The 23,553-nt window shown below is 48.7% G+C and overlaps 1 protein-coding gene across 2 annotated transcripts in view; it reads right to left on the bottom strand.

Moving 5' to 3' along the window:
* Positions 1 to 13,928: 13,928 nt before the first annotated feature.
* SERTAD2 (SERTA domain containing 2) overlaps positions 13,929 to 23,553 on the bottom strand; it is an 82,815-nt gene continuing 73,190 nt past the window's right edge. For both annotated transcript variants that reach the window (XM_050893791.1, XM_050893790.1), the window contains exon 2: positions 13,929 to 16,938. In XM_050893791.1, the coding sequence (XP_050749748.1) occupies positions 15,990 to 16,934 (945 nt within the window). In that variant the 5' untranslated portion in view covers positions 16,935 to 16,938 and the 3' untranslated portion in view covers positions 13,929 to 15,989. The remainder of the gene's footprint in view (positions 16,939 to 23,553) is intronic.

Genomic DNA, 23,553 nt, shown 5'->3' with positions numbered 1-23,553 from the left:
AGCTTTTTGCACACCTGCTTGCTGGCAGAGCATGGGAAACTGAAAAGTCCTTGGCTTAAAATAAGTGCTACTTAGCAACAACTAAAACATCAGTGTGTTATCAACATTATTCTCACAATAATCCAAAACACAGCGCTGTACCAGCTACTAGGAAGAAAATTAGCCCTATCCTAGCCGAAACCAGGACAGCTTTCCTTGAATTTGCAGGGTTGTAAGTGAAGGTGGCCTCTGCAGACACTGAGATTAGCAGGGCGGTTCTGGTTGCAGGGAACTCCTGTCAGCAGCTCTCCAGAAGTTTTTAAAAAAGAAAGAAAAAAGGACAAAAAAGAGAAAAGGAGGGGGGAAGCCTGTTTTTTTTCTCTGTAAGGGCTGAGCTGGTTCTGCAGTGACAACGGTGTGACAGGCAGAATACAGCAAAGATGCACTAAGGGTTTCTCTCAGCCTGCTTCCCTGCAGCAAGCCTAGCGTTGAGTTCCTTGGAGCAGAAGCATTAGGGTAAAGCGAAAGCGTTGGGAGGTGAGGGAAGGCTTTGATTTATGTACTAGTAGGGTCTGTTCAATCTTTGGTCTGCCTTGTTCTCTTATTTTCTGTCTGCGTTGCTTATTTTTGTCTCCCTGGGTACTTCTCCCAAGACTTCTTAGCTCATTTGTGTTTAATCTTCCCGATTTGTCTACAGCCTCGGTTGCTCTAATCTCTGCAGGTCACCGTGCAGTTTGCGTGTTTGTTGCTCTTTGGCTGTTTGCTGCAATCAGCACATTTGATCATGGTTGAATTTACATCAAAGAAACACCTGACAAAGAAGCAGGCCTGATAATAGGCTCTAGATTCTTCTCAGCAACCCAAACAGGTAGAGGCGGACGAGGGAACGCTGGCAGGATCACAAGGGAGTTCATGCTCTACTTTCAACGCGGCGTGCTTTGCTCTCCTGCCTGACAGAGCACTGCAGACCCCGCTGCTGCTTGTAGGTTCCCCAAAAATAGAGCTGCCACTGGAAAAGAGGAAAACGAGACAGAGGTAGGCCTTGCTCTTCTGCAAAACAAACCCACACATGGGAAACTAACTAGAGAGGGGGAGGAAAAGGCTCTCCTGCAGTTGCTGTTGTAGCTGCAGAAGTGCAGCTCACAAATTACAGGTGCCCTTTCCCTGCAAGGAGAGTTGGCTCAAATGCCAGGGTCAAGAGAGATGCTACAGTCGCAGGGTGATTGTTTTTTGCTTCTTCGGAGTTGGTCAAAGAAGAAGCTGATAAATTCAAGAGTGGCTTCTCTAGCAAAACACTTCAACTTAAGCGTCTAAATAGGGATTTTGCATTTGCTTTTGTTAGTATAATTTATGCTGCCCAGACCATTTTCCCTGTCTTAGAGTTTGCTGTTAGGAGCTGATTTTATATAATCATACATAGTTATATATGTTTATACACACACACACAATGATAGATACGTAGAGATAGATATATGCAACATTTGGTGCAGCTGGGATTATTCTGTGAGGTACTGGATGCTATTTAGATCGGTGCCAGGGTCCAGTACGGAGGCGTCTCATGAGTGCGCTGCTCAGGGTTTTGCAGCACATGGGCGATGCTCATCTCCAGCATTGCAATGGTATTTGGGGTGCTTACAGAACCTCAGCCCTTTGTCCTCTGCTGAAAGGGAAACCAGTGGCACCACATCATGTCTCCTGTAGGTTTCACCTGGCTGTGTTCAGCAGCTGGTACTCTCAAGGCCTGCAGTTCTCCAAGAAATAAGTGAGTCTCTGGGCTCTGATCGATCCTGGGAGGCTGCGTGTGCTCGCCCTGGGCTGGAGACTTCTGACGAGGGGAAAGCTCAGCTGCCAAAAGGCTGTGAGGGGAGATTGGGAGCAGGGGGATGTCTTTATTCCTCCAGCGCAGCATGCAGTAGCAGCTTTAGGATAAGAGGTGTGAAACCAGGAGTTAAGTGCAAGCCTGTCTGTCTGAAGGGGCAGGAATGTGTGTGCCGGGAGCTCCCTGCAGCTCGTCTCTCCTCCTGGGAGATGGCCAAGGACTGCAGAGGTCCTGGTGTGGAGGAACCCCAGCTCTCTGTACTCTTCTGCACAGAACCAAGCTTTCTTATTCTTTCATTTAACTCAGGCTAGCAAGCCACTGTGTAAAACTTGGGTGTTTTGTGGAGTGCTGTAAACTGGAGGGGGGGAGGGATGAGATCCTGTCGCCTTTGGCTGAAGGACAGAAGTGGTAGCTGGAGCTATCTGATGCTAGAGCTCCCTGGGCTTCCAGTCTGAGTGCGCAGGGTTAAAAGCAACATCCCCCTTGGAGGGATTTTCAGCTCCTTTCATTGGGAGCAGGGTTGGAGGTGGCTGGTCTCTCCCTGGTGTGAGTGCTGTTTCCCCGGGAGAGCTGAGGATGGACAAGCAGGACAGCCCCTCGCACCTCGCCTGCTGGGAACGCCGTTCCACCGTTGCCTGAGGGCCCAGAGGTGCCGTGCTGCCCAGCTGCTCGTCTCTAGCCCCGCTGTGCCCCTGTAGTACTGATAGCCACCCGTTCGGGGATTAAAGGTGCTATTTAAAAAATAATAACAATAAATCAAACCTGCCTGCAGTGTTACATAGGGACTCCAGTATTCTAATGAACTCATGATAAATGGAAGTATTGGCTCATTAAATATTGCTTTGGAGTTTGCCCTTGGGAAGGCTACGGTTTCATAGTGTATTTGTGATTTGAGATGGTCGAAGTTCTGCTTTGATTTTTTTTTTTTTTTCTTCCAAGGATTTCTCTGGGTTCAAAGCCGCTTTCAGTTATGAGCTGTTAAACAATTTCCAGCAAACTGTCACTGCCCATCCTTGTGTGTTTATGAAACAGGAAAACCACTTTTATTTTGTTTTCTACTGTTTTAAAACCAGGCTTGGGTGTGACATTTGGAATATCTGCTCTTTGCTTTCTGCTGTCTGCTGAGGAGCATGGTGGGATGTCTGCAAGCTGTGAATTACGAAGGCAAGCAGTGCTAAAGCCCGGCTTAATTTAAAAATACAGCAGTTAGAAAAACACATTGCCTCACTCCCACTTCTTCCCTGGCTCATGAAGCAATCATATTCTGAATGAAAACATGGATAAATCTGGATAAATCCCATGTATTTCTCTGGGCCCATGTGTAGGGCACTGTTCATGTCCCAGCGAGCCAGCCTGTGTCCCCCAAGGCATCAGAGCAATCAAGCAGCCATTTAACTCAAGTATTAAACTCCCAGCAAAAGACAAAACGGGGGTGGGGTGTGGGGGTGGGGGGTGAGGCCATCCCGCTTTTGCTTTCTGGAAGTGCATATGGATGGATGGATGCCTTTTCTTCCTCTGTATCCCAAGTTTTTAACTCCTGGCTGCCCTGGGTCTTGCGTTTGCCTGCTGCATAGGTAGATGCAACTACAGAGTACAAATAAGCAGAGGCTTCAAATGAAACAAATTGGGAAATGAAATGAGAATCTCACTGTGGCATGGCGTTAAATCCTTGAATTGCATTAGTCTGAGTGGAAAGTCAGAAACCTGCATCCCGAGATTAAAAATAACACCGCTGTCATGAGAGCAGCAAGAATGCCCGCTAATTGTTGGTTTACAGGAGAAAAGCAGAAACATGCTGAAAAATTGGCTCACAATAGCAGTTGCTGTATCATAATCTCCTGGTTCCTTTCTTGCCTTGCTAATAAGAAGTAAGACTAATTTAATTTTTACAGCGTCCCAAATCTGTGGCTATACGATTCAGAGACTTAATAAGATTCTCCTGCCGAGCCAAGAAAAGCTTAGTGGTTTTTTAGCTTGCTTTCTTCTTCTGGGTTTCAGTTGTGGGACATTTGTGCAGCGGCTGAGACCTTTTGTTTTTTTTTTTTTTTAAAGCCTGTATTTCATCAGGATTACTAATGTCTCTGTTTAAGTTGTTATAGGTGTAAATTGGTTGTGCTGGAGCTGGGTAAAATCTTGAGCAAAACAAGTAAATTTTGGCAAAATGAAAACATTTTATGAGTTGTTTTGATTTGCCAAATTTTTTTTCTGGAGAGAAAAGAAAAAAACCTATTTTGTTTCAGCATTTTCTAAATGAAAGGCTTTGAGATTTTTCTCTTTGAAGCAACTTTTCATTTTGAATGATCTTCAGAGCTAACTTTTGTAAAGGGCTGAAGAGTCAAAGTGAAACATTTGTTTCAGTTGACCCCAAATGAATTTTTTTGGGAAACTTTTTTTCAGGATTGCCAGCGAACCGAAAAATCAGTTATTCACCCCGCTTTATATACCATATACTGATAGAAACTTCAGAGCACCCCAGTGACTGTTTATGTAGTGCAGCTGCCGCTAAGCCCTCCATTTATATGTTGGTACATTATTATGCTTCTCAGGGTTGTGTGAGATAGTAAACCATCAGTAAGCGCCTGGTTTTTCTCCCTTGGGTTAACAAGGAGGCAATGTTTTACAAAATATGCTTCTAACTTTATTCTCGTTGCGTGGCAGATACTAACTTTGCCGGCCGCTGCACAGTTGCAGGACCTGTTTTATGCAGAAGGCGCACGTTAACCTCTTTGGAGACTTGGCTGTGTTAGGAGAAGGCGTCGCGTTAGGAGCTGTTTTAAAGCGGCAGAGTTGAGCCTCGTTTCGGGGATAGCTGTACCTCAAAAAGATGAGTGCAATGATCAAGAAAAGATAAAGTCCCTAATTTCAGGGTTAACCACAGTCAAAAACAGCATTTAAAATGTGCTTTGCCTGTGGTTACTCTGAGTGATAGATTATAAGTAATATGAAGCTATTTATTTAAAACAGGTCGTTTTAACCCTTTTCAGGAGGGTGCGTTTTCCCTGTGTAAAGAGTTACCTGCAGATGGCACAGGGCATTCTGGAACCACAGGGCCGAATTGCCTGTTTTACTGAAGCTGATGGGGAAAAAAGTTTAGATTAATTCTTGCAGAACAGAGACCGTAACCAGAAATTGTTGGTCTGCTTGCCTGGTACGGATTGCAGGTCTGCTGGAGAGAAAGGAGTCGCACTAAATAGGTTTGTTCCTGCTGTTCATCTGAAATCTTAATTTAAGCTTAAATCTTGATGCCTCTCAGGTGAAGGCCTTTAGCATTTAGAAGAGCACAAGAAAACAGGCTCAGTGTGTGTTAAGTGCTCCTGAGGCTGCAGTTTTCCCGTTGTGCCACTGTCCCGCTGAGAACTTCCCAGCCGGCCGGGGTGCGTTTCAGCACCCAGCCGTAATGCGTAAAGCCCGGTTTGCCTGGGCACGGGTGCTAGGCAGGCTGGAGCCACCATGCCTGCTCTGAACCTGGCGAGCAGGGCCAGGAAGGCACTGGCTAGGCTAGGATTAACTGGAGAGGGGTATTCTTTATTTTTAAATAATTTTTTTTTTTCTATCCTCACCTTTGGAGAGCACTGACCCTGGCTCAGGTCAAGGCATGAAATGAAGTTAGTCAGAGCCAAGCGGATTTGCTGCCCCCCAGGAGCAGCCCATGGCCTGTGGAAAGGTCAGTTTTTCTCCCATCCCTTCTGAGGACACTTCAATTCAGCAAGTCCCGTGCCCTTGGAGCCCTTCTCCTTCCCTGGTCTCATTCACTTCATCCCCCGCGCCTCCGCTCCCCACGGGGACCTGTTTTCTAGGCTCCTGTTTGATCTCCGGGTGCCAGCTCCTGCCTGGAGGGAGCGGCTGCACGGCAGCCGTGCCGGGAGGAAGGTCGCGGCAGGAGCACGAGGCGTGGGAGGCGAGGCAGGAATAAGAGTTTCTGGCAGGAGGGAGCAAGCTGGGACTCGCCGCCTTTCCGAGCTCATCCCCAGGGCCACATCGGAGAGCCGTCCCTCCTGCCCAGCACGTTTCTCTCCCTTTCGCCCCCACTCCTTTGCCTGGGATTACACAGTCCCGGGGTGTCTTTGTTTTCGGGTGTGGGACTTCAAACTGGTTGAACCAATTCGTAGTGGATGATTCACTGGACACGTTTTGGCCCTCGCTTTGTTCCCGCGGCGTCTGTCAGCAGCTTGCAATTTTTACAGACGTGCTAGCTATCGTTCTGTGTCGCTGCCGTCCCGGGATCCCCTGCCATGCACCAGGCGCTGCCCTGTCGCGCAGTGGGGATGTACAAATCGTAATCGTACTCCTTTCTGCAAGTAATTCTGGGTGTTCTGGTGATCCCTGACCCATTAAGTCAAGGCTTTTCAATAACCCAATTTGAGTGGCAGAGGTGATTAGGTGATTTTTTTTTTTTTTTTTTTTTTTTGGTTGCATTAGGATTATTCACTTAGATTGGACAAATGTAACCATCCAGAATTCGGTTTACAGTAATAAGCAGTGAGGCTGGCGAGGCCACGCAGTGTTTGGGGAGTAATCTGTAGCGCTGGAGGGATGGAGGTGGTGTTTTGAACTCTGCTTAGAGCTGCCTCTGCTCTCTGTATTTGAGGCTGTTGCCAAGTGGTGGGGGGGGGGTGGTCATCTAAACCGGGGTGGTCTCGCTGCCAGCATCGCTTCTGCCAGAGCTGTCGCCTGCATCTGAGATGTCAAAAAGAGCAAACTGCAAGCTCAGCTCTTCCCTGGCTTCCCTGCCCTATTGCTTCCCTGAATCCTTTTCCTTTCCAAGGTGGGAGCAACCTGGCTCCCAGAGCAGCAAAATCCAGTTTTCCCTCCATGGCTGAGGCAGCTGTGAGTCAGTGTGCTGCTGAGGTTCGTCAGCGGGAGGAACTGGTCTGAGGAACTGTGGCCATGACGCCGCTGGAGCACAGCCAGCTCGGGTCTGTGCTGATGGTGTACCCTGGGCTTTGCTTTCTCCCTGTTTGACAGCGTCGGAGGGCAGGAGACGGAGCAGCTGCTGCTTGTGGAGGCCACTCGGATCCACAGGTAAGCCCCAAAGGCTTTTGGGATCCTGGAGTTGAGCTGCTCCTGTCCTGACCCCCAAGCCCCTCCCTGGATGAAAGCTCCACAGCTGGGATCAAATCTTGCTGCTGGAGCTGGATTATCTCTGGGCTGCACTGGCCAGTCCCTGTGTGGTTTTTGGGTGTCGCTGCTGCTTCCATTTGTACATGTTTCTTCCTGGGGGATATGATCTGGGTCCAGACCCCGCTCTTGCTTTCATCCAGTGAAAGCCGAGGTCTGGCAGCTCAGCTCACCAGACCTTCCTCAAACCGTGGTGTAACCTAAAGCTGTGTCCTTGCATATTCACAGAGATCCATGCCTGTAGCCTGGAGGGAAGTAAGATGTTCTGGTGCACCAGCACCAGGTGGTATGCTCCTTTGAAAGTGGAGTTACATATGGGACAGATGTTCTCCAAATTGAGAATAGGTGCTCCTCAGCCCTGAAATTAGAGCATTAACTTGTCTGTCTGCTCTAGCTGGGGACAGCCATCAGTGGCTGCAGTGACCCTCAGTCCCATTCAGGGCGGCAGAAGCAGCTTCTTTATGTTTGCTGGAGGCGAGAGGTGCGAAAGCAGAGGGCTGTGCTTAAAAATGGCTGTCTTGAAATCGATAGCCCCTCGCATGCATGTTCTGAGCCAGCTGCCTGGCCTCACTTGAAAATGCTGCTGTCTACTAAAACAGTCAGGACTTGAAGCCCCCCTCATCCACGGCCCCCAGGTTTGTGGCCCCTAATGCTGAAGTTCCCCTCTGGATTTTTCCCAGTGGGGTCTCCTGCTTTTTTCCCCCCCTTAATTTAAGGTTATATTAGGCAGATCTGCTTCATGAAGCTTTCCCACCAAGCAGGGCAGGCAGGGGAAGAGAAGCAGACCACTTAGTGTGACAATGCTGAAGGATTGAGGAGGAAACCTTTGATTGAAGTGAGGTGCCACCTTGGCTGCAACAATATTAACCCCTGGCACGCCTGAGGCAGGAAAAAGGCGGTGGTAGGTGACAACATTAGAGTGGAGGGACGGGGGTTTCATCCCTCTCTGCCTCCCACCCCAGTGCAGATCCCCCACCGCAGGCAGGAGCGGGCAGCAGGAGCTGGCTTGGCCGCATTAGCTGATTGCAAGCAATGCAGTAAACTCCGTTTGGAGCAGCCTGAATAATCCCTTCCCTGTGCGAGCTGTAAGGCAGCGTGCAGGGCAAGCAAGACTGATGTTACCCTGCCTGAGTATTGTCTTCTAGCAAACTTCCAGGGTTTTGTGGCTTCCCCCCCCCCCCAATAAATGCAGAGCTTGGCACAAGGACAAAATCCATGTCATCCCTGCTCGCACCAGGAAGGGAGACGTAAAGGCAGCAAGTAACGAAGGCTGTAGGCCAAACTGCGTAAGGGAGAGAAAGCAAGGGGAGGAACAGGGGGAGGGGGAGGAAGCCCAGTGAATAGGGGGAAAAGGAGAGGAAACGGGAGAGGAAATGGTCCGGGGAGAGTAGCATGAGGTGGGTAAGGCAGGGCCAGAAGAATGGAAGGAAATCCTTGCAGAAACGGGCGATTTGAAACCTGTTCCTTCTGTGCCCTGTGATGTGCCTTCCCCTGGCAGATGCTCTAGATCTGGAGATGTTTGGGGAGGAATCGGCTGGCTTTTGGGGACATGTCGGTTGGAGAAGGGAGAGGGAAGGAGGACTAGAAAGAAACCTCCCAGCCCGTGACCCCGGAGCACCTGGCGTACCTGGAGCATCAGTCCCAGAGGATGAGTTTTGGAAGTCGGTAGGTGTGCCCAGCCCGCTCCCGCTGCCACGGCCACAGCACACGAGGTCTTACGGCTCCTTCCCCCTCCCTGGCCATCTCGTTAGTTGGAGGAGAAGCGGGGGTGGGAGGAAAAACCCATGATCTTGCTGGCCTGCTGCCAGTTGCTAAGGCAGTTTCTTCAAAAGGGAGAGGAGCTGTGGAAGGAGGGAGCTGCCTGGAGAGGAGGCAGATGATGCAGGCAGGGACCAGGCGGAGGGAGGAGCCCGCAACCACCAGCGATGGAGGCAAGTGGGACTGTGGGCTCAGCGGGAGCAGAGGTGAAGGAGCCCAGAGGAAAGGGGTGAAGTGGAAAGGGGCAGGGGGGGACCAGGGAGAAACAGCTCCTTGCACAGCTCCGCCGTGGAGCCAGCATCCCTACGGACCTGTCTCAGCTGATCGGTTAGCTGTGGTTCAGAGCAGCTCTAGGAAGCGTTGCCTGTGGCTGGAGGGGTTTCTTTTTCCCCAATGGCTTTTCCCTTCTGTGGTTCCTCTGGTGAGTACGAGGTGTGTGTGGTCCAGGGAAGCTGGCTCTGCTGCGTGGGCAGGGCCGGGAGCGGGGCTCGATCCTGTTGCCGACACTGGGAGGAAAATACGTCCCTCCGGGCCTGGGTCGGACGTGCAGGTTAGAGGCAGGGAGCATTACCCCTCCTGGGCAAGGGCACCAGGAGCACGGTGGGACAAGGGTGCCTTTTGCTGTCCCCTCCTTGCCTTGGTGCTGCGTTTGAGTGTGTTTCTGCCCACATGGCATATCCTTGAGCAAGGTTTGTGAAAGCTGGTGCCTGCCTGGCCGCAACACCCCAATCTTCCAATTATTTGGGCCCAGAGAGGAGCTTAGTGGCTGTTGTCAGCTGTGGAGTTGCTGCACTGGCTCATGGCGATACTGAGCGGCAGCAGAGCTGAATACGGACCTGCGCGAGCTCCGGGCCATCGCTCCGGGCAAGGAGCCACTACTCAGCGCTGCAGTGGCTCCTCCGCCTGGAAACCCCACTCTTGGAGCGCATTGGCAGATGCACCTCAGAGGCAGGGACTGTCCTCCTGTCCTGAGGGCACCCCAGATTCCTGTCACCCCAAGAAACAAGGTAAAAGTGCCTTAACCCTCTGGTGTGGTGTCGGTGTGAGATACCTCAGACCTGAACCTCGCCCACCGCAGGTCACAGTGCCCGTGCTGAACCCCAAACCTGCTTTCAGCTGCCCCCTGCATAGGTGAGCTCAGAGCAGGGGCTGGTTGCGGAGAAATGCCCGGCAGCTGCCGGGGAGCCCCCCGGTCGGGGGCAGACACTATAGGGAGGTGCAGCTCACTGGCTCCCCGCCTGGGTACCTCATTTTAAAAGCCCAGAGCAATGGTTTGCCCTTGCTGAGCTGGAAAGCGAAAAGGTTGAAGCGGGTGGGAAGCCACTCACTTAAGGAAGAGGTAAGTAGGGCTCTGCGCGTAGCCTTGGCGTTTTGGGCTGGAGGCATCTCTTACTAACAAGTCACAAGTGAGAAAGCAAGCTCTTAAAAGGTAGGTGGCAACAAAACCGGAGCAGCTTCGGGAGCACAGCAGCAGCATCTCCGCGTGTCCCGCATCAGGTCGATGCACTGACAACTGGAAACGCCTGTACGGGAGCCGGCAGCCCGTCGGTGCAGGGCGAGCGCCGTTGTGGCCTGGAAGGAAGGGAAGCCGCTGGGGAAGGCGTTCACACCGTAGTCTCGGGGTGCGTTTCACCCCTTTGAGCGCGGCGCTTGCTGAGCAGCCAGAAATTCAGTCCCTGGGCTGGCTTTAATTCTGCCACTTCTCCTTTCTTTGCGTTTCCCGTGCCCCGTGTCCCCGCAGCCATTTGTCCCCGAGCGGCAGCTGGTGCGCAGAGCCCTGTGCCCCGCGCTGCCGTTGCTGGCTGCCGCGCCGGTAACGTGAGCCAGTTTGCCGCAGCTGAGATGCTACGTGCGGCATGTCGAGACGGGGAAAACTTGCTGCTTTTCTGTCCGGTTTTTGGTTCGCTGTAAATCCAAAATGGAGCAGTCATGTTTCTGTGGGTGTAGGAGGCCGGGCGAAGCGTGTGCTGGGGGGGGGGGGGAGTGGGAGGGGGGTGACTCATTTGCTGTGCACCGCAGCTGGGGCCAGCCCAACCGGCACTCCTGGGCTGCACTCGCTGCTTTATTGCCACAAAAGGCTTGAGCCAAAGACGGGGGCGAGATCTCCCTCCTGGCTGGCCCTGAAAGCGAACACCAGTCACCTGAGGGGGGGGCGGGAAGAGGGCACTGATAAACGAAGCAGGGGATTAAGGTATCAGATGTTTCCTGCTGGGATTTAATGCCCTAAAGGACAGTGCATTACATGTATTAAAACTGGACGGATTCCGCTCTCGGCTAGCCTAGTGGCACCCTGGTGAGCTAGCAGAGCTGAGCATCCCTTGGCACTCATAGTCCGAGAACAGCCACAGAAGGACACAGCCACCGAGGGCACCCCTCTGTGTTGGGGACAAAAGCCTCGCGCCAGGAACAGGCCTCGCACAAGGTGACATTTCTCTTGTTCTGTAAGGGAGAGCGGAGTGAGACCGGGCTGTCCCTCCCTGGTCCCCTGCCACCTCCCGTGGGCACCCCGCGGTGGGCGAGACCCTCTCCTGCAGCCCTAGCGCGCTGCTGACCCGTGGGGTCTGTCTCCCCTTTACCGTCTTCTTTTGTGGAGGGAAAGAATGAAGCCAGAATTTATTTTAATTGTTTATTGTATAATATAAAACTACAAAAGTAAGACTGCTCATTTCCATGTACATTTGTCCAATTGTTTTTTTGATTACAGCCCATACCTACATGTGAATACAGTAATCTGGTTTCAGATGTATATGTCTGTAATATTGCATAGAAAAGGCACAGCTCTAAGGTCTGTGGGAGGGGAAGGGGAAATACAGCCTTTTTTCCTTTTTTTTTTTTTTTTTTTTGACAATAACAAGCCCTGTTCAAACAACCATGCACTGAACATGTCACACTATTTACACCTTTTCCAGAATCTCGGCCTTTACAGGCACTAGTATGGATTATGCTCAGAACTAGATAGGAGTCGAGGTTGGGATTTTATCTGCAATTTGTGTTTTTAAAGAGGTTCCAGAACTTGCATTAGGCTTATTTTCAGAAAAAGTGCTTAAAAATGAACTAATTTATTTAAAAATGTTCAGTCTCATTAATTAATAGAAGCAGTGAAAGCAACTTGCACAGAAGCAGGATACTGAAACCTGACGGGGGGGGGGGGGGAACCCAGAACCAAAAGAAACCCCGTAACAAGAACAAAAAGTCAACAATATGCTGGAGTGAATTAAACCGTTTGTCAAACAGGACCCATTACGATTTACTCAATTTAATGGTGATAAAAGTGTAAACTTTGGATTCAAAACATTGGTTTTAAACAACCCAGGCTATTACCACACAGCATTGAGGAAAAACCAAATTACCTTTTACAAGGTCCAAATTTATTCTTACAGTGATTGCTTCAGACGGTGGCTTTACTGTCTTGCTTTTCTAGCTGGCTGTGAGGAAGGTGCCAGATTGATGCACTGATATAGGACACTGCTCGACGACGTTCTCTTGAAGAGGGAAGTTCCCCTTCCTTTGCATATAGGGCTGTGCAGTCCCGTCGGGCTCTGGAGGGGCCCTGTGGTGGCCGAGGACCGGCTGGTCGGATGCACGGAGCAACGCGAGTAGTTTGAACTCCAGCAAGCAAACCCTCTGCCGCACGTACAAAGTGCGGCCGTGACTTCTTGTCTGGCCTCACCTTCTGGCAATGAGGTGGTGTCAGCTCTGTCGCAACTTTTGGGGCTGGAGGCAACATCCTGTGACCTTATTCAGCTGTCCAGCCCCAGGGACTTCAGCCGGCCTTCCCGTGTGTGTGTTAAAAAAAAAAAAAAATCACCTTTTTCAAACATTTACCAGGCCAGCAAGATGGAGATGATTGATTGCATTTGCTCCTGCCTCCTGTTGCAGATTCCAGCAGAGTGCTGAAGGAGGCCTGTCTCAAGAAGCTGACGGGGTAGGAGCCTGACTAGGACTAATTTTGAACATAAAACTGTCCCTCATCCATACCTTTTTTGCATATTTCAAACAACCAGACCCATATTAGAAAAAAAGGGGGGGCAGGGGGGGAAGTCATGTGAACCATGCATATCCTGACTGGAACTCAATTCATTTTCTCTGAATCTGGCTCCCATACCCTTTTTCATACAGATTTACATTCCTACAAGAGAATACATTCCTACCATACATTCTGTACATGTTACAATCCAGATGTTGTTAGCTTCACAATAAAATAAATATATTTACAGAAGGAAAAAAAAAGAATAAATAATTTATGAAAAACAAAAAAAAAATCACTTCAAATCCAAAGCTCTTTTATTCTGCTCCCATCTTGTCACTTCATTGCACATTAATGTCAATCTCCATCCCTGGTGTAGGTCTCAGAGAAATTCCACACGTGGCTGCTGTTAGGACCACGGCAAAGGCCACGCTAGAGCCAGTAAGTGATGGTGCAGGGAGGAAGCCACAGCTGAGCCCTTCCCTCCGTAGCCTGCCGCAGTTACAGAGCAGCGCCAGCCTTGCTAACCTTTTGCCTAGTCCCGTAAGTCAGGTATGTTTATGTCCTATGGGATTCCCGTAAGGACTCTGCCACAGGACGTGCGCTTCAGCACCAAGGATACACAGACATCGTCTTCCGAGTGGTAAAGTGGATTTCGAGCTCGTCTCCTGTTCTGCGGATACAAAAACTTCAACTAACCCCACTTAGCACAGCTCTCCAAAAATGGCATTGATGTGAACCTTTGCCTAGCATATGGTATTTGTTTAAATGCGTAAGTAATCCCAAAAAAACAGGCAGCGCCAGCATACTGTAAATCAGTTTTTAACCATGGTAAGGCAAGTGCTTGCCAAGTTACCGTGTGAAACTGTTGAAGTTACCGTGTGCCTGTGGGTTTGTGCAGACAGGCACACACACAACCCTCGCACGGCTAACGTTTTCCCAGTTACTCCAGTTGCAAGAGGTGCAGAATCCGGCAGGGCTGTTTGTTTTCCTACACTGGCTGAGGACTGCGGCTGAGCAAGGTCCAGTCGCTGCCGGGTGTGAGACGGAGCAGTCCCCCCTCCTTTCCCACCCCCTCGTTTTCCGATGGTCCCTAAAGCTACACTTGGTCAATGGTTTTCTGTTTGAAGCAATAACTTCCCCCCCCGCCCCTCCAGTCTCTGTAAGGAAACAACTGCAAATCCCTCAGCATCCCACTGCTCCACTGAGTTCGGCTTGGAAAAAAGAAGAAAGCAAACCCACCCCCTCAGCCAGTTCCCCCCCCTCTTCCCCCAGCCCCATGTCTCACCCAGGCAGATGAATTAGGAGCCAGAAGCGTGTTCTGTAATTGTACATGACGCATTTCATTTCAATTAGGAGTTCCTTCATTGCAAAACGTATTTGCTTTTATACTGTGTCTGTGTGCATATCTATGTTACATCTATCTATCTATATACTAATAAATATATATGGCCTGTTTTAAAGTGCCAATTTATAAAAAGCTGCCTCCTTAAAAGGCAGACAAGACCCAATTTCATCCATGACAAGAAGGGAGCAGAATTGACTGAATATTGCCAAATGACGTAAAACATAATTTAAAATTTCTTAAATAAATATAAAAGTTATTCCTAAAGAAGCCATAGGCATGTCAACAATATAGGTTGTAACCGGCGCTCAACAGCTAAAGTACCATTGAAAAACTAAAATGCCATAGCAACTTCAGCAATAGGCATGATACATTGCAAACATTTTTTTTTTTTTTAAATTAAATGTACACCACAATGAACTTAAAAAATGCTATTGGTGCAGTAATGAGAAGACTTCTCAGGTGTTACGGGGAACGGGACCATGCATAGAAAGCTGTGTCTGTATATTCGTTGTAAAACAGGTCTATAAAGTGTAAAGCAGGTAACACAGCTGATACAAGAAACCAACCCTATACGAGATGCCAAGTGATGTAACACGACTGGCTCCAGTTTCAACAGCAATGGATATTAAAGCAAGTCCATCCAGTGCAGGTAAGAGATGAGCTTCACTGCAGTAATACTGAAGTTGCCTTTTTCAGCACTTAGCACAGTGAGGTGGGGAGAGGGAAGGAGAAATGCTCCAAGAAAGGGCGAGTGGACGCCGTCAACGCCAGTCTTCTGCCCGCTCCGCACGTACACCCGTCGGTCAGAAAGATTGCCGCGAGAGGTTGGGTCTCGGTGGGCAACGGGCACGTTCCCCCTCAAAACCATTCCCCGGAGCTTCGGGTGAGGAAGTGCTGATCTGCCGCCGTGTTAAGGCGCTCCACGTCACGCGGGATGGACGCCCCGGCAAGGGGACGCGGGCGGGCTTGGGGGCACAGGCCCGGTGCCGGGGCAGGGAGGCTGCAGCCGCGGTGGTGCTCAGGACCTCTTCGGGTGAAGTTCCACAACTGTTTCCTGCCGACTGCTTCACATACGTGTTGGAAAAGGACATGGCTCTAAGTTTCAGGAATCACAGTAGCGCGCAGTGGGTACAGCAGGGAGCAAACACTTGTGAAACTCGTACAGAAGCAGCTCCCAGCCCTTTCTTAAAGCACTTTTTTGTTTGCATTCAGGGAAACCGACTGCAGGCTTATTTGATCCAATTTTCTCTTTGCACCATACACATATAAAACATTACAACTCTGTATAAAAGTACAAGTGGTTCTTGTACATCTGAATTATGCAGGAACTATGTGAGCAAATCCTATCAAAATAGCTATTTTTTTGTGTGTATAAACAGCATTTGTTTTTAGAAAAAACAATATCATAAACTGCAGAATCTGTACAAAAATATAAAATAAATTTGGGCAGCAGTTTCTAAACAGCCATGTAAATGCAACACTTAAAGAGGAGCAGGTTAATGCCTCCAAAAGGCTGAATTGCTAAGTCAACCTATACAGGGCTAAAATGGTATTGAGATTATCTAAATAATAAAATTTTTTACCTCTTGCAATAAAACTTATAGAAAAAATAGACAAATATGCACATGCAATTTACAGCTTTCCCCAACATAATCCTTGTGCTTAGCTTTTACAATTTTTTTCTTTTTTTTTTTTTTCTTTTTTTGTAATAACATAACATTGTCTACAATACATATTCTTTCCTATACCAGGATATTCGGTCTTCCTTGAGGAACCACTTTAAAAAAAATACATTAGAAGTGGTCATACATGGATGAAGGCACTCCAACTCTGCTTGAAGCAAAAACTAGTGTGATCCTTTTCTTTTCAAAAAAGGCAAGCAAGGACGCATGCACAGTGCTGTGAATCAGGGGTGGGAGGGACTATGGAAATACTACCAAGTGTATATACTGGTACTTAAAATTAAAATTAAAAAAAAAAAGTTGCTATATTTCTATATTTTAAGACCCAACAAGCACCTCCATGATGTGATCCAGTTCTGTGAGGTCCATTTTGAAAGGCTGATTTGGAGTTACTGGTTGACTGCTGTACGGAGCGAGAGTTTTTAGGAGCTCATCTGCTGAGACGGGAGCCATTTTTGAGGCAGCCCCCGTGGCAGATGTGCAGGGGTCAAAATCATACATGGACGTATCAATGTCAGCGAACAGAATATCATCCAGGGTCAAGTCTGTGAGGAAACCTGTGGAAGTTGTGATCTCAAAGTTGCCAGGTAGCGAGTCCATGAGTTTCGATTCGGCTGTTCTGCTCTCCGGGAGGCCCTCAGGCTTTTGAACGTTGGACTCGCTGGGGTGGTCTTTAGAGTCATCGGCTGCTGTTTCAGCTGCTACTGCCTCTGCGGAGGTAGGTGCTGGACAAAGCTCCTCGATTTCGTCCAAGGCTGAGGAGAAGCTGTCCTTTACTGGTTGGAGAGCAGGAGGTGGTGGTTTTGTCGGACCATCGTGCTGGACAGTCGAGGAAGTGCAAAAAGTGTCGTCCTCGAGCAAAGAGGCTGGGGTGAGGCAAGACTCCAGGGGCGTAGTGCTTACGAAGTCAGTGGGGAGAAGGGGCTGGGAGGCGAGATGGCTGAATGCCGGCTGGGCCTCGCGGAAGTTGTCGCTGAGAGGGTCGGCGGGCTGCGAAGCGGTCACAAACACTGGCCTCAAGCTGCCTTCTTGTTTGAGTTCTTCCTGGATTCGCCTCAACATGTTGTTAATTAAAACTGTCTTTTGCAAGCTTGGCTCCGTTAATGGCCTGTGGTTATAAAGTTTCATAAGGGAAATGTTGAAGATAGTCTGACGCTGTAAGGTGTAAGACACCTTAGAGGGACCGTCAGTAGGAGACACCACTTTGCCTTCCAACCCATCTTCATGCTCGTCAAACTTCCGCTTTCCTCCTTTCCCCAACATATATCTGAAAGGAAAGAGAAGAGACCGATGAAGCCAGCAAAGCCTGAAGCCTGTTCTTCCCGCCTGAATCACTACCCCAGTCCACCTACTCCCTTGCACGCGTGGTGTGGACAGATTGGCCGCTCTGTCCCCTCCTCACTTACCCCTAACAGTCACAGGTGGAAATCTGTCCACACAAATAACTCACTCTTGGCCCACAGCAGCATGATGAGGAAGCAGAAGCCGCCTTAATGCAGTGCTCTGCTCCATCGTGTTTAAGCACCGCTACGCTGGTAAATTCCAAGCAGGAATTCAAACAGCATCGATAAAACTCAAGCCCTTGCACACCTGGCAGCAAATCTCGCTCTTGCATATATTAAGCGTATGGTCCCCAACTATCTGTACATAGGTGCACAAGCTACAGATACTATATTGAACGTTCCTTCAAATTTCCTGACTGATGCAGTACTATGCCTGGGAATACAAACGCAATACACCGAGGTTCTTACAATGAATTTCCCTTTTTATTCAAAAGTGTGTTCACAGGGGGAAGGGGAACGAGGATCAAGCAATTGTATACTGAGAGAAACCTTCCCGGTGAAGTTGGGAGATTCAACCCTTTAGCACCCCAGGATATATGCATATCTGACCTCGTGGGTTTATTTAACTGATCGCCTAAGGACTAAACTACTAGAGCAAGAAATGCAGTTATTACACTCAGAATTCGATAAATTACAGATGAAGACAATGATCCATCAGGTGATGTTGGTCTGATCCCCAAGACCATTCCCTGCACTATGCTCTGCTGCTGCAGCCAGGGCCTTCAATCCTGACAGTGCCTAGGTCCCAGTTTGAGGACAGGCACATCTGCCTGGGAAAGCTTCAAAGGAGTCGAGTGCCTCCTGAAGCACCGAGCACCTCCTTCCAGGAACCGGGCCCCCAGGCAGCACCCCTAGTCCCACACTCTGGATGCACGTGGGAGCGCGGGCCCTGCCTGCCCCTTGCGCTGAGGGGGAATGCACTGCGTCTCCACCTGCGCACGAAGCAACGGCAGCTCTGACAGAGGGCTGGGGTGGGCTGCGCTCTCACCCCCTGCTCTTCTGGGTACGGGAAGCATTTTCACATGGCGGTGTTTGAAAGCCTTTCCTCAGCTTCTGCCTAGCTAAGGCGATGCCAGCAGCCTTTGCATCCTCCGGTAAGACTTTCAGGAGCTTGCTAGCCACAGACAAAATAGCTTTTGCACCAGAGCAAGGATGCATCGCTCCAGACGCGCCATTTGTCTTCACTTTTCCCCCATCAAAGCATGTTCCTCACTCAGGACTACATCCATGTCAGGTTTCATCTGAGAACAAAAGAATGCCGTAGGGCTTTCTAAAGAACAAAAATCAGCATAAATGCATGTGCTTTTTTCCTGGTCAGACGGCAGATTTTGAAGAAGGAAACAAAGGGAATTTTACCAAACTTGCCCTGCATCATAAATAATTTCTGAGCTCAGAGTAAGTAGGGCAGTTCAATCCCCGGTGCTGTCCCTTCCAGGATGTTTCAGAATGCCTGGAAACGCTCATCTACACAGCACAGTCCCAGCCTCATTTTGTCACCATTATTTTTGTGACATGAAAATCCCCCCAAACGCAGAGGAGTGAAGGAATCGGTGTGCTGTGACAGAGGCACGACCTAATGTTATGCATCTGAACTGGGAGGGCGTTAGGGTCAGAAGCCCTCTGCCCCACACCACCACCCATCTTCGGTGAGTAGCCAGGGTTTGGTTTGTTGAAATATCCGCGATTACTTGGGTGAAACAGCACAGCCCCTGTGACAGGCACTTCTTTCAGTGCTTGTGAGACGGCAGGTTCCCTCTGACTCTCTCTCCCACTACCTGCACGGACCCAGTTTACCAGACAAGCTGTTTTATCACATCTAAATCAAAACTAGAAGGAGCAGAGGCCGATCCTACACTTCACTTGCCTGTCCCACGGGCTGCATCAAATCAGCTGAGGAAAAGTCCTGCAGAGACAGGGGTAGGATCACAGGCGTTGCAGAGCAGCACCCCGCGCTCGGCCTGCTTCCACATCTTAGGGCAAACGTTTGGTTTCCTCTCTCATTTTCCCCAGGTAGACTGGTGGAGGTGCTGGAGCGCTAACCCAGTCGTCCTTTTGATAGGATCACAGACAGCCCCCTGTTCATCCCTGCATCCTTCCCTCCATTTAACAAAACACTAATAAAATGGCAGGAAGATTTCTGCCTCATTTTAAAAAAAAAAAAGTGTAAGACGCTTTCCAGCCCCAGCTACCCAGAGAGAAGTTGCAACAGGCATATAGATTTTTAACCCCAAACCTGACTCCTCTCATATGAGCTGTATTATGCAGCTATCGCCTAGCTATCGTCTAGGAGACAAAACTCGCTTTCCTTATTTGAGTACAATTCCCCCAACGGGATCCATGCCTGCAAAATGACTGCACCAGGCAGGTCTAACACCAATTTGATCGTCATACCCCAGTTCCGCAGACAGACAACGTAGCTAAGGACTTGCAAACATCCCCAAGAATGGCTGACAAACATTTAAAAGCAAAGAGCCCTTGCAAAAAGAAAAGAGCTTCAGAAAGCATTTGCTGGACGTTAAATCCAAAATCATTGGGTGAAGCGAGCCTCTTCTGGTTAAAAATAAGTCCCAAATCCAGATCATTTTCTAGCATATTATGCAATTAAAAAAAGAAAGGCGGGGGGGAGGGAGCAAGCTGAGCAGAGCTGAGGAACGGGTAGGCTGCCATCCAAGCTCCTTGGCCAGCTACCAGCGATCCCCGCGCCTGGAATCTCGGGTGAACAAAACCTCTGAAATTTAGCACTACTGCCGAAGTCTGTTTTTTCTCTGCTCCCTAGTGTCACTTCCATGGACTACTCCAGAGCTGTGCACGTGGGTTTGGGGTGTGAGGGGGGGCTTTGCTGTTCAAATGTTTACGACGGACACACTTCCTTCCACTTCAGACAGATAGAGCAAGAAAGGGAGGACCAGGCTAGCAAGAATCGAAACCCCTGCCCAAGTCCAGCACGTTTTCAAAGCAGCAATGGGTTAGGAGGAGAGCTAGCAGCTTTCCATCCCTTCCTACTATCTTCTCCCCCTGAAAAAAGACAGACTCTGTCCTAAAGACATACCAATGCTCCTTCTGCAATGCTCTATTTAAAGGAGAAATTTTTAAATGGCTTGGGGACTATGAGAGTTTTGAAGTTTGTCAGGCTCTGCCAGGAATGTATAAAAATATTCACTGTACAAAGCAAACCTTTTTCCCCATGATAAAGAAAACAGACCATTCGGGTAGCCACGCTCCCTTCCCTGCGCTTGATTATTATTGTCAGGAGACATCACCAAGCATTTCGAATGAACCCAATTGAGCCCATCTCCATCCAAGATTGAGGTGCTGGTAGTTAAGACATTTTTGAAGCTGATCAGTAAGAGCAATGGGATCATCATTAGTAAACACAACGATAACCTCACTACGTCATTTTCCAGGAAGCTTAGAAATGATTCAAGGTTTCCTGTATGTATGACTGTCAAGCTTTCACATCTCACTCAGTCTTCACGTAGCTTGGTTTAGAGCTTGTCCTTTTAAAAGATAAAATAGATCAGGCAACTCCCAATTTCACCTACTAGCTTTTCAGCACAGCTTTCAGTTTCCTTTTCTCCAGTAATGCTCTCTGAAGCAGGTTTAACCATTAAAGCAGCAAAGCAGGATGGCAGCCTAAGCACGGGGGTTTTATTCCCCTAACCAGGGGGCTCAAATGAGCACCGCTAGACTCTCAGCTTTATAAAGTTTTATTTTATTCCCTTCTCCTCTGGCATGCAAATGGGAATTGTAAAAACATTTTCCTCCAGTTGCCATAAATCACTTTATTCATTCGAAGCAAAGCAAGGAGGTGGTATCTTTTTAAACCAACTGATAGAGTTGGTAAAAACAGACATGCTTTCAGGCTTGCAAGCCTTTCTCTGAATCTCCATAAAGGAATTTTATAGTTTCTGACTACCAGAGCTTAAGACAACGTTGCCTGTTTGTTCTTTACAGTTCAAACCATCTCTTCCCTCCTTCAACCAACAGTTTCATGCCTACATTAAAGAGATCAATGTTGTACATCTTAAGATACTGAACAATATTTAAAAAAAAAAAAAAGCAAGCTGTACAATGCCAACATTTGATCTGGTTTAGTTCTGTTCATCTCAAAAACTTTGCTCCTAGCCTTTCCAGCCGAAGCTCCTGCTGGGAAAACAAAAATGCCAAACTTACAGATCGGGTTGGCCAAAGATCAGTACAAAATGAGATATACCCGCACCCTCCCAAGTGTCAGAAGACAGAGTTGGCCTACCAAGTCATATGGGCATAATGGGGACACCCAGACAACAGCAATCCACCAAAACGCAAGACTGGACAGGCAGCGACAAAGGGTCACGTCCATGGAGGGTCTTTCGGGCATCTATTTTGGCTGAGCAGCAATCCCAGCCAGATCTATTTCTGCTGCGTTTCCATCCGTCTGCCAGCAAACGTCATTTTGGGGCCAAGCGTTAAGAGTTGAGATGGGATGTCACTTTGTTGTTGTTGTTTTAATAAAGGGTGTTGCAGGGTGTTGGTATGCAAGTTAGTTTTCAATGTTACTTAGGTATGTGGAACTAGAAAGCTGAAGTAAGGCAGTGGAAAAACTGCATTTATCCGGGGCTTAGGGTGGGGAGAGTTTTCTTGGAGATCTTCCCCAATATTATCCACCAGTTGGCTCCAGCTCCGGAAGACCCAGACCCAAAAGCTGAACCATTGTTGCTGAGAAAGATTCGACTTGCTTTTTTGCCCATTTAGGGCGATTGCACGCGCCTCAGAGCCAGAGAAACCCTAACATTGTTTGGGAGTTGGCTTTTCTTAATTGAAAAACAAAAGTAATATATATTTTTTTAATTTGCATGTCATTTAGCTTCCTTTTATTGGCTCTGCATGCTCTTCAGACAGAGCTGGAAAAAAAATGCAGCTGGGGCTCAGTAGAAGAGATAATCAGCCTGGAGCGGGTGGTTCTCTGGAGTCAACCATCATCGATTAAACACAGAAAAGCTTGTGCAATGCCTGACTATGTCTCTGAGCCACTTAGTGACGAATCCTTCGCTCTCCAGAGGACAGAGGTACATGCACATCGTGAGAGAAGTACTGTATTTATCGATTGTACTTAGGACGTTATACCTTGTCACTGCTGGACTATTTCTGAAGTCTTTAATAATTGGGAGTTTGGCCTAGGGAAGCACTAGATATGTAAAAACAGAGGGGAAAAAGTGATTTGGTTATCTCACCAATAATAAAAATACCCTTTAATGTTAATTCTCAAAGGCTTTTAACAATTTAGTTTAAAGTGTCTCTCAAGACTGAGGGCTTTTCTTGGAAATCAATTCCACAACCCACTAGTCCCTCCCCGCTCATCAAGGCAGACAGGAAGGAAAAAAAGAAAGAGGAACCGAACACCAAGAGGGACAGCGGAAAAGGATTTTTAAGAAGTCACATTTCCACTCACATATTTGCGCCACCCTATCAGTCGGTCTAGAGGATGAACAGCTCAACACAGCAAGGTTCACTTTTAGAACAAATGCCACATTGCTCAAAAAGGTAAAAGCATCAAACCCCAGAGTCCACAGGCAACCATTCCTCCCCATGCAGCCGAATGCTGAAAGACAGACGTGAACAGCAGGGGCTCATGCGACAAGTGGAGTTTAAAGCAGGACCGGTTACTTTCTGAAATCTTGGGTAATTAAAACCTGGGGGGGAGGGGAAGAGAGAGAAAGAAAAGGCAACTTGGAGGAATTAAAATAAAACACTACTTCACACACACATGTGCACAGAAAAAAAAACCACAAAACCCCCCCATACCCCCATAAAAGCCCCCCAAACTGCAGAGAGTACTGAATTTGCACATTTCATTCCCAAAACAAAGTTCCCCAAACCTCAGGTTTAAATGAACCTCACCAGGGTTTCTCAGAGACTCTATCCAGTAAATTACGCAAGTTCTTTCTGTGTCACTTCTGGCACATGAAATATTATTTTCCTCTCCTCCATCCCTCACTCCTCATCCTTGAGGGTTGCATTGGCTGTATCCTGGCTTAACGGTAGTCAATGAGTGTTTTGTTACTGACTTCAGCAGGACCAGGACTTGGCATAGATAGCTGCAGGACCAAAATAAAAAGGCCTTTTGTGCCAACTGGGTTCCACTGGCAAGACGAGAGCTAGATCCTCTGAGCTAGCAGAGGCAGGCTGGGCTGCCGTGAGGCATTTCAGTGCTGCTGGATCCAGCCTGAGGGACCACCTGAACTTGTAACCAGTCCCCACGACTTCAAAGCGTCTGTCCCCTAGAGCTAGGGAGGCAAGCAGGTAAACCTCTCTCTCCCAGTCCCTGTTTCCACATCCCCAAGGCCATGGCAGAGAGAGGGAGAGCGGCCGCATCTCAGGAAGATCCCCTCGGGGCAGGACCACGGGCTCACCCAGTGCAGAATGATGCTCCTTGGCCTGCAGGATCCTGACAAAGCAGAGCAAACCTGCCCCAGCAGCTGGGAGCTGGCCTACCCTCCGAGAGCACAGGCATCCTCCTCCCATTCAAAGTTGGAAAGGAAGAGAAACAGTGGAGGGGA

This window comes from Gymnogyps californianus, chromosome 3, assembly GCF_018139145.2.
Source record: "Gymnogyps californianus isolate 813 chromosome 3, ASM1813914v2, whole genome shotgun sequence".
In the NCBI taxonomy this organism is placed as follows: Eukaryota; Metazoa; Chordata; class Aves; order Accipitriformes; family Cathartidae; genus Gymnogyps; species Gymnogyps californianus.
Note: the sequence above shows the minus strand (reverse complement) of the source record. Positions and strands in the feature narration are given on the sequence as shown.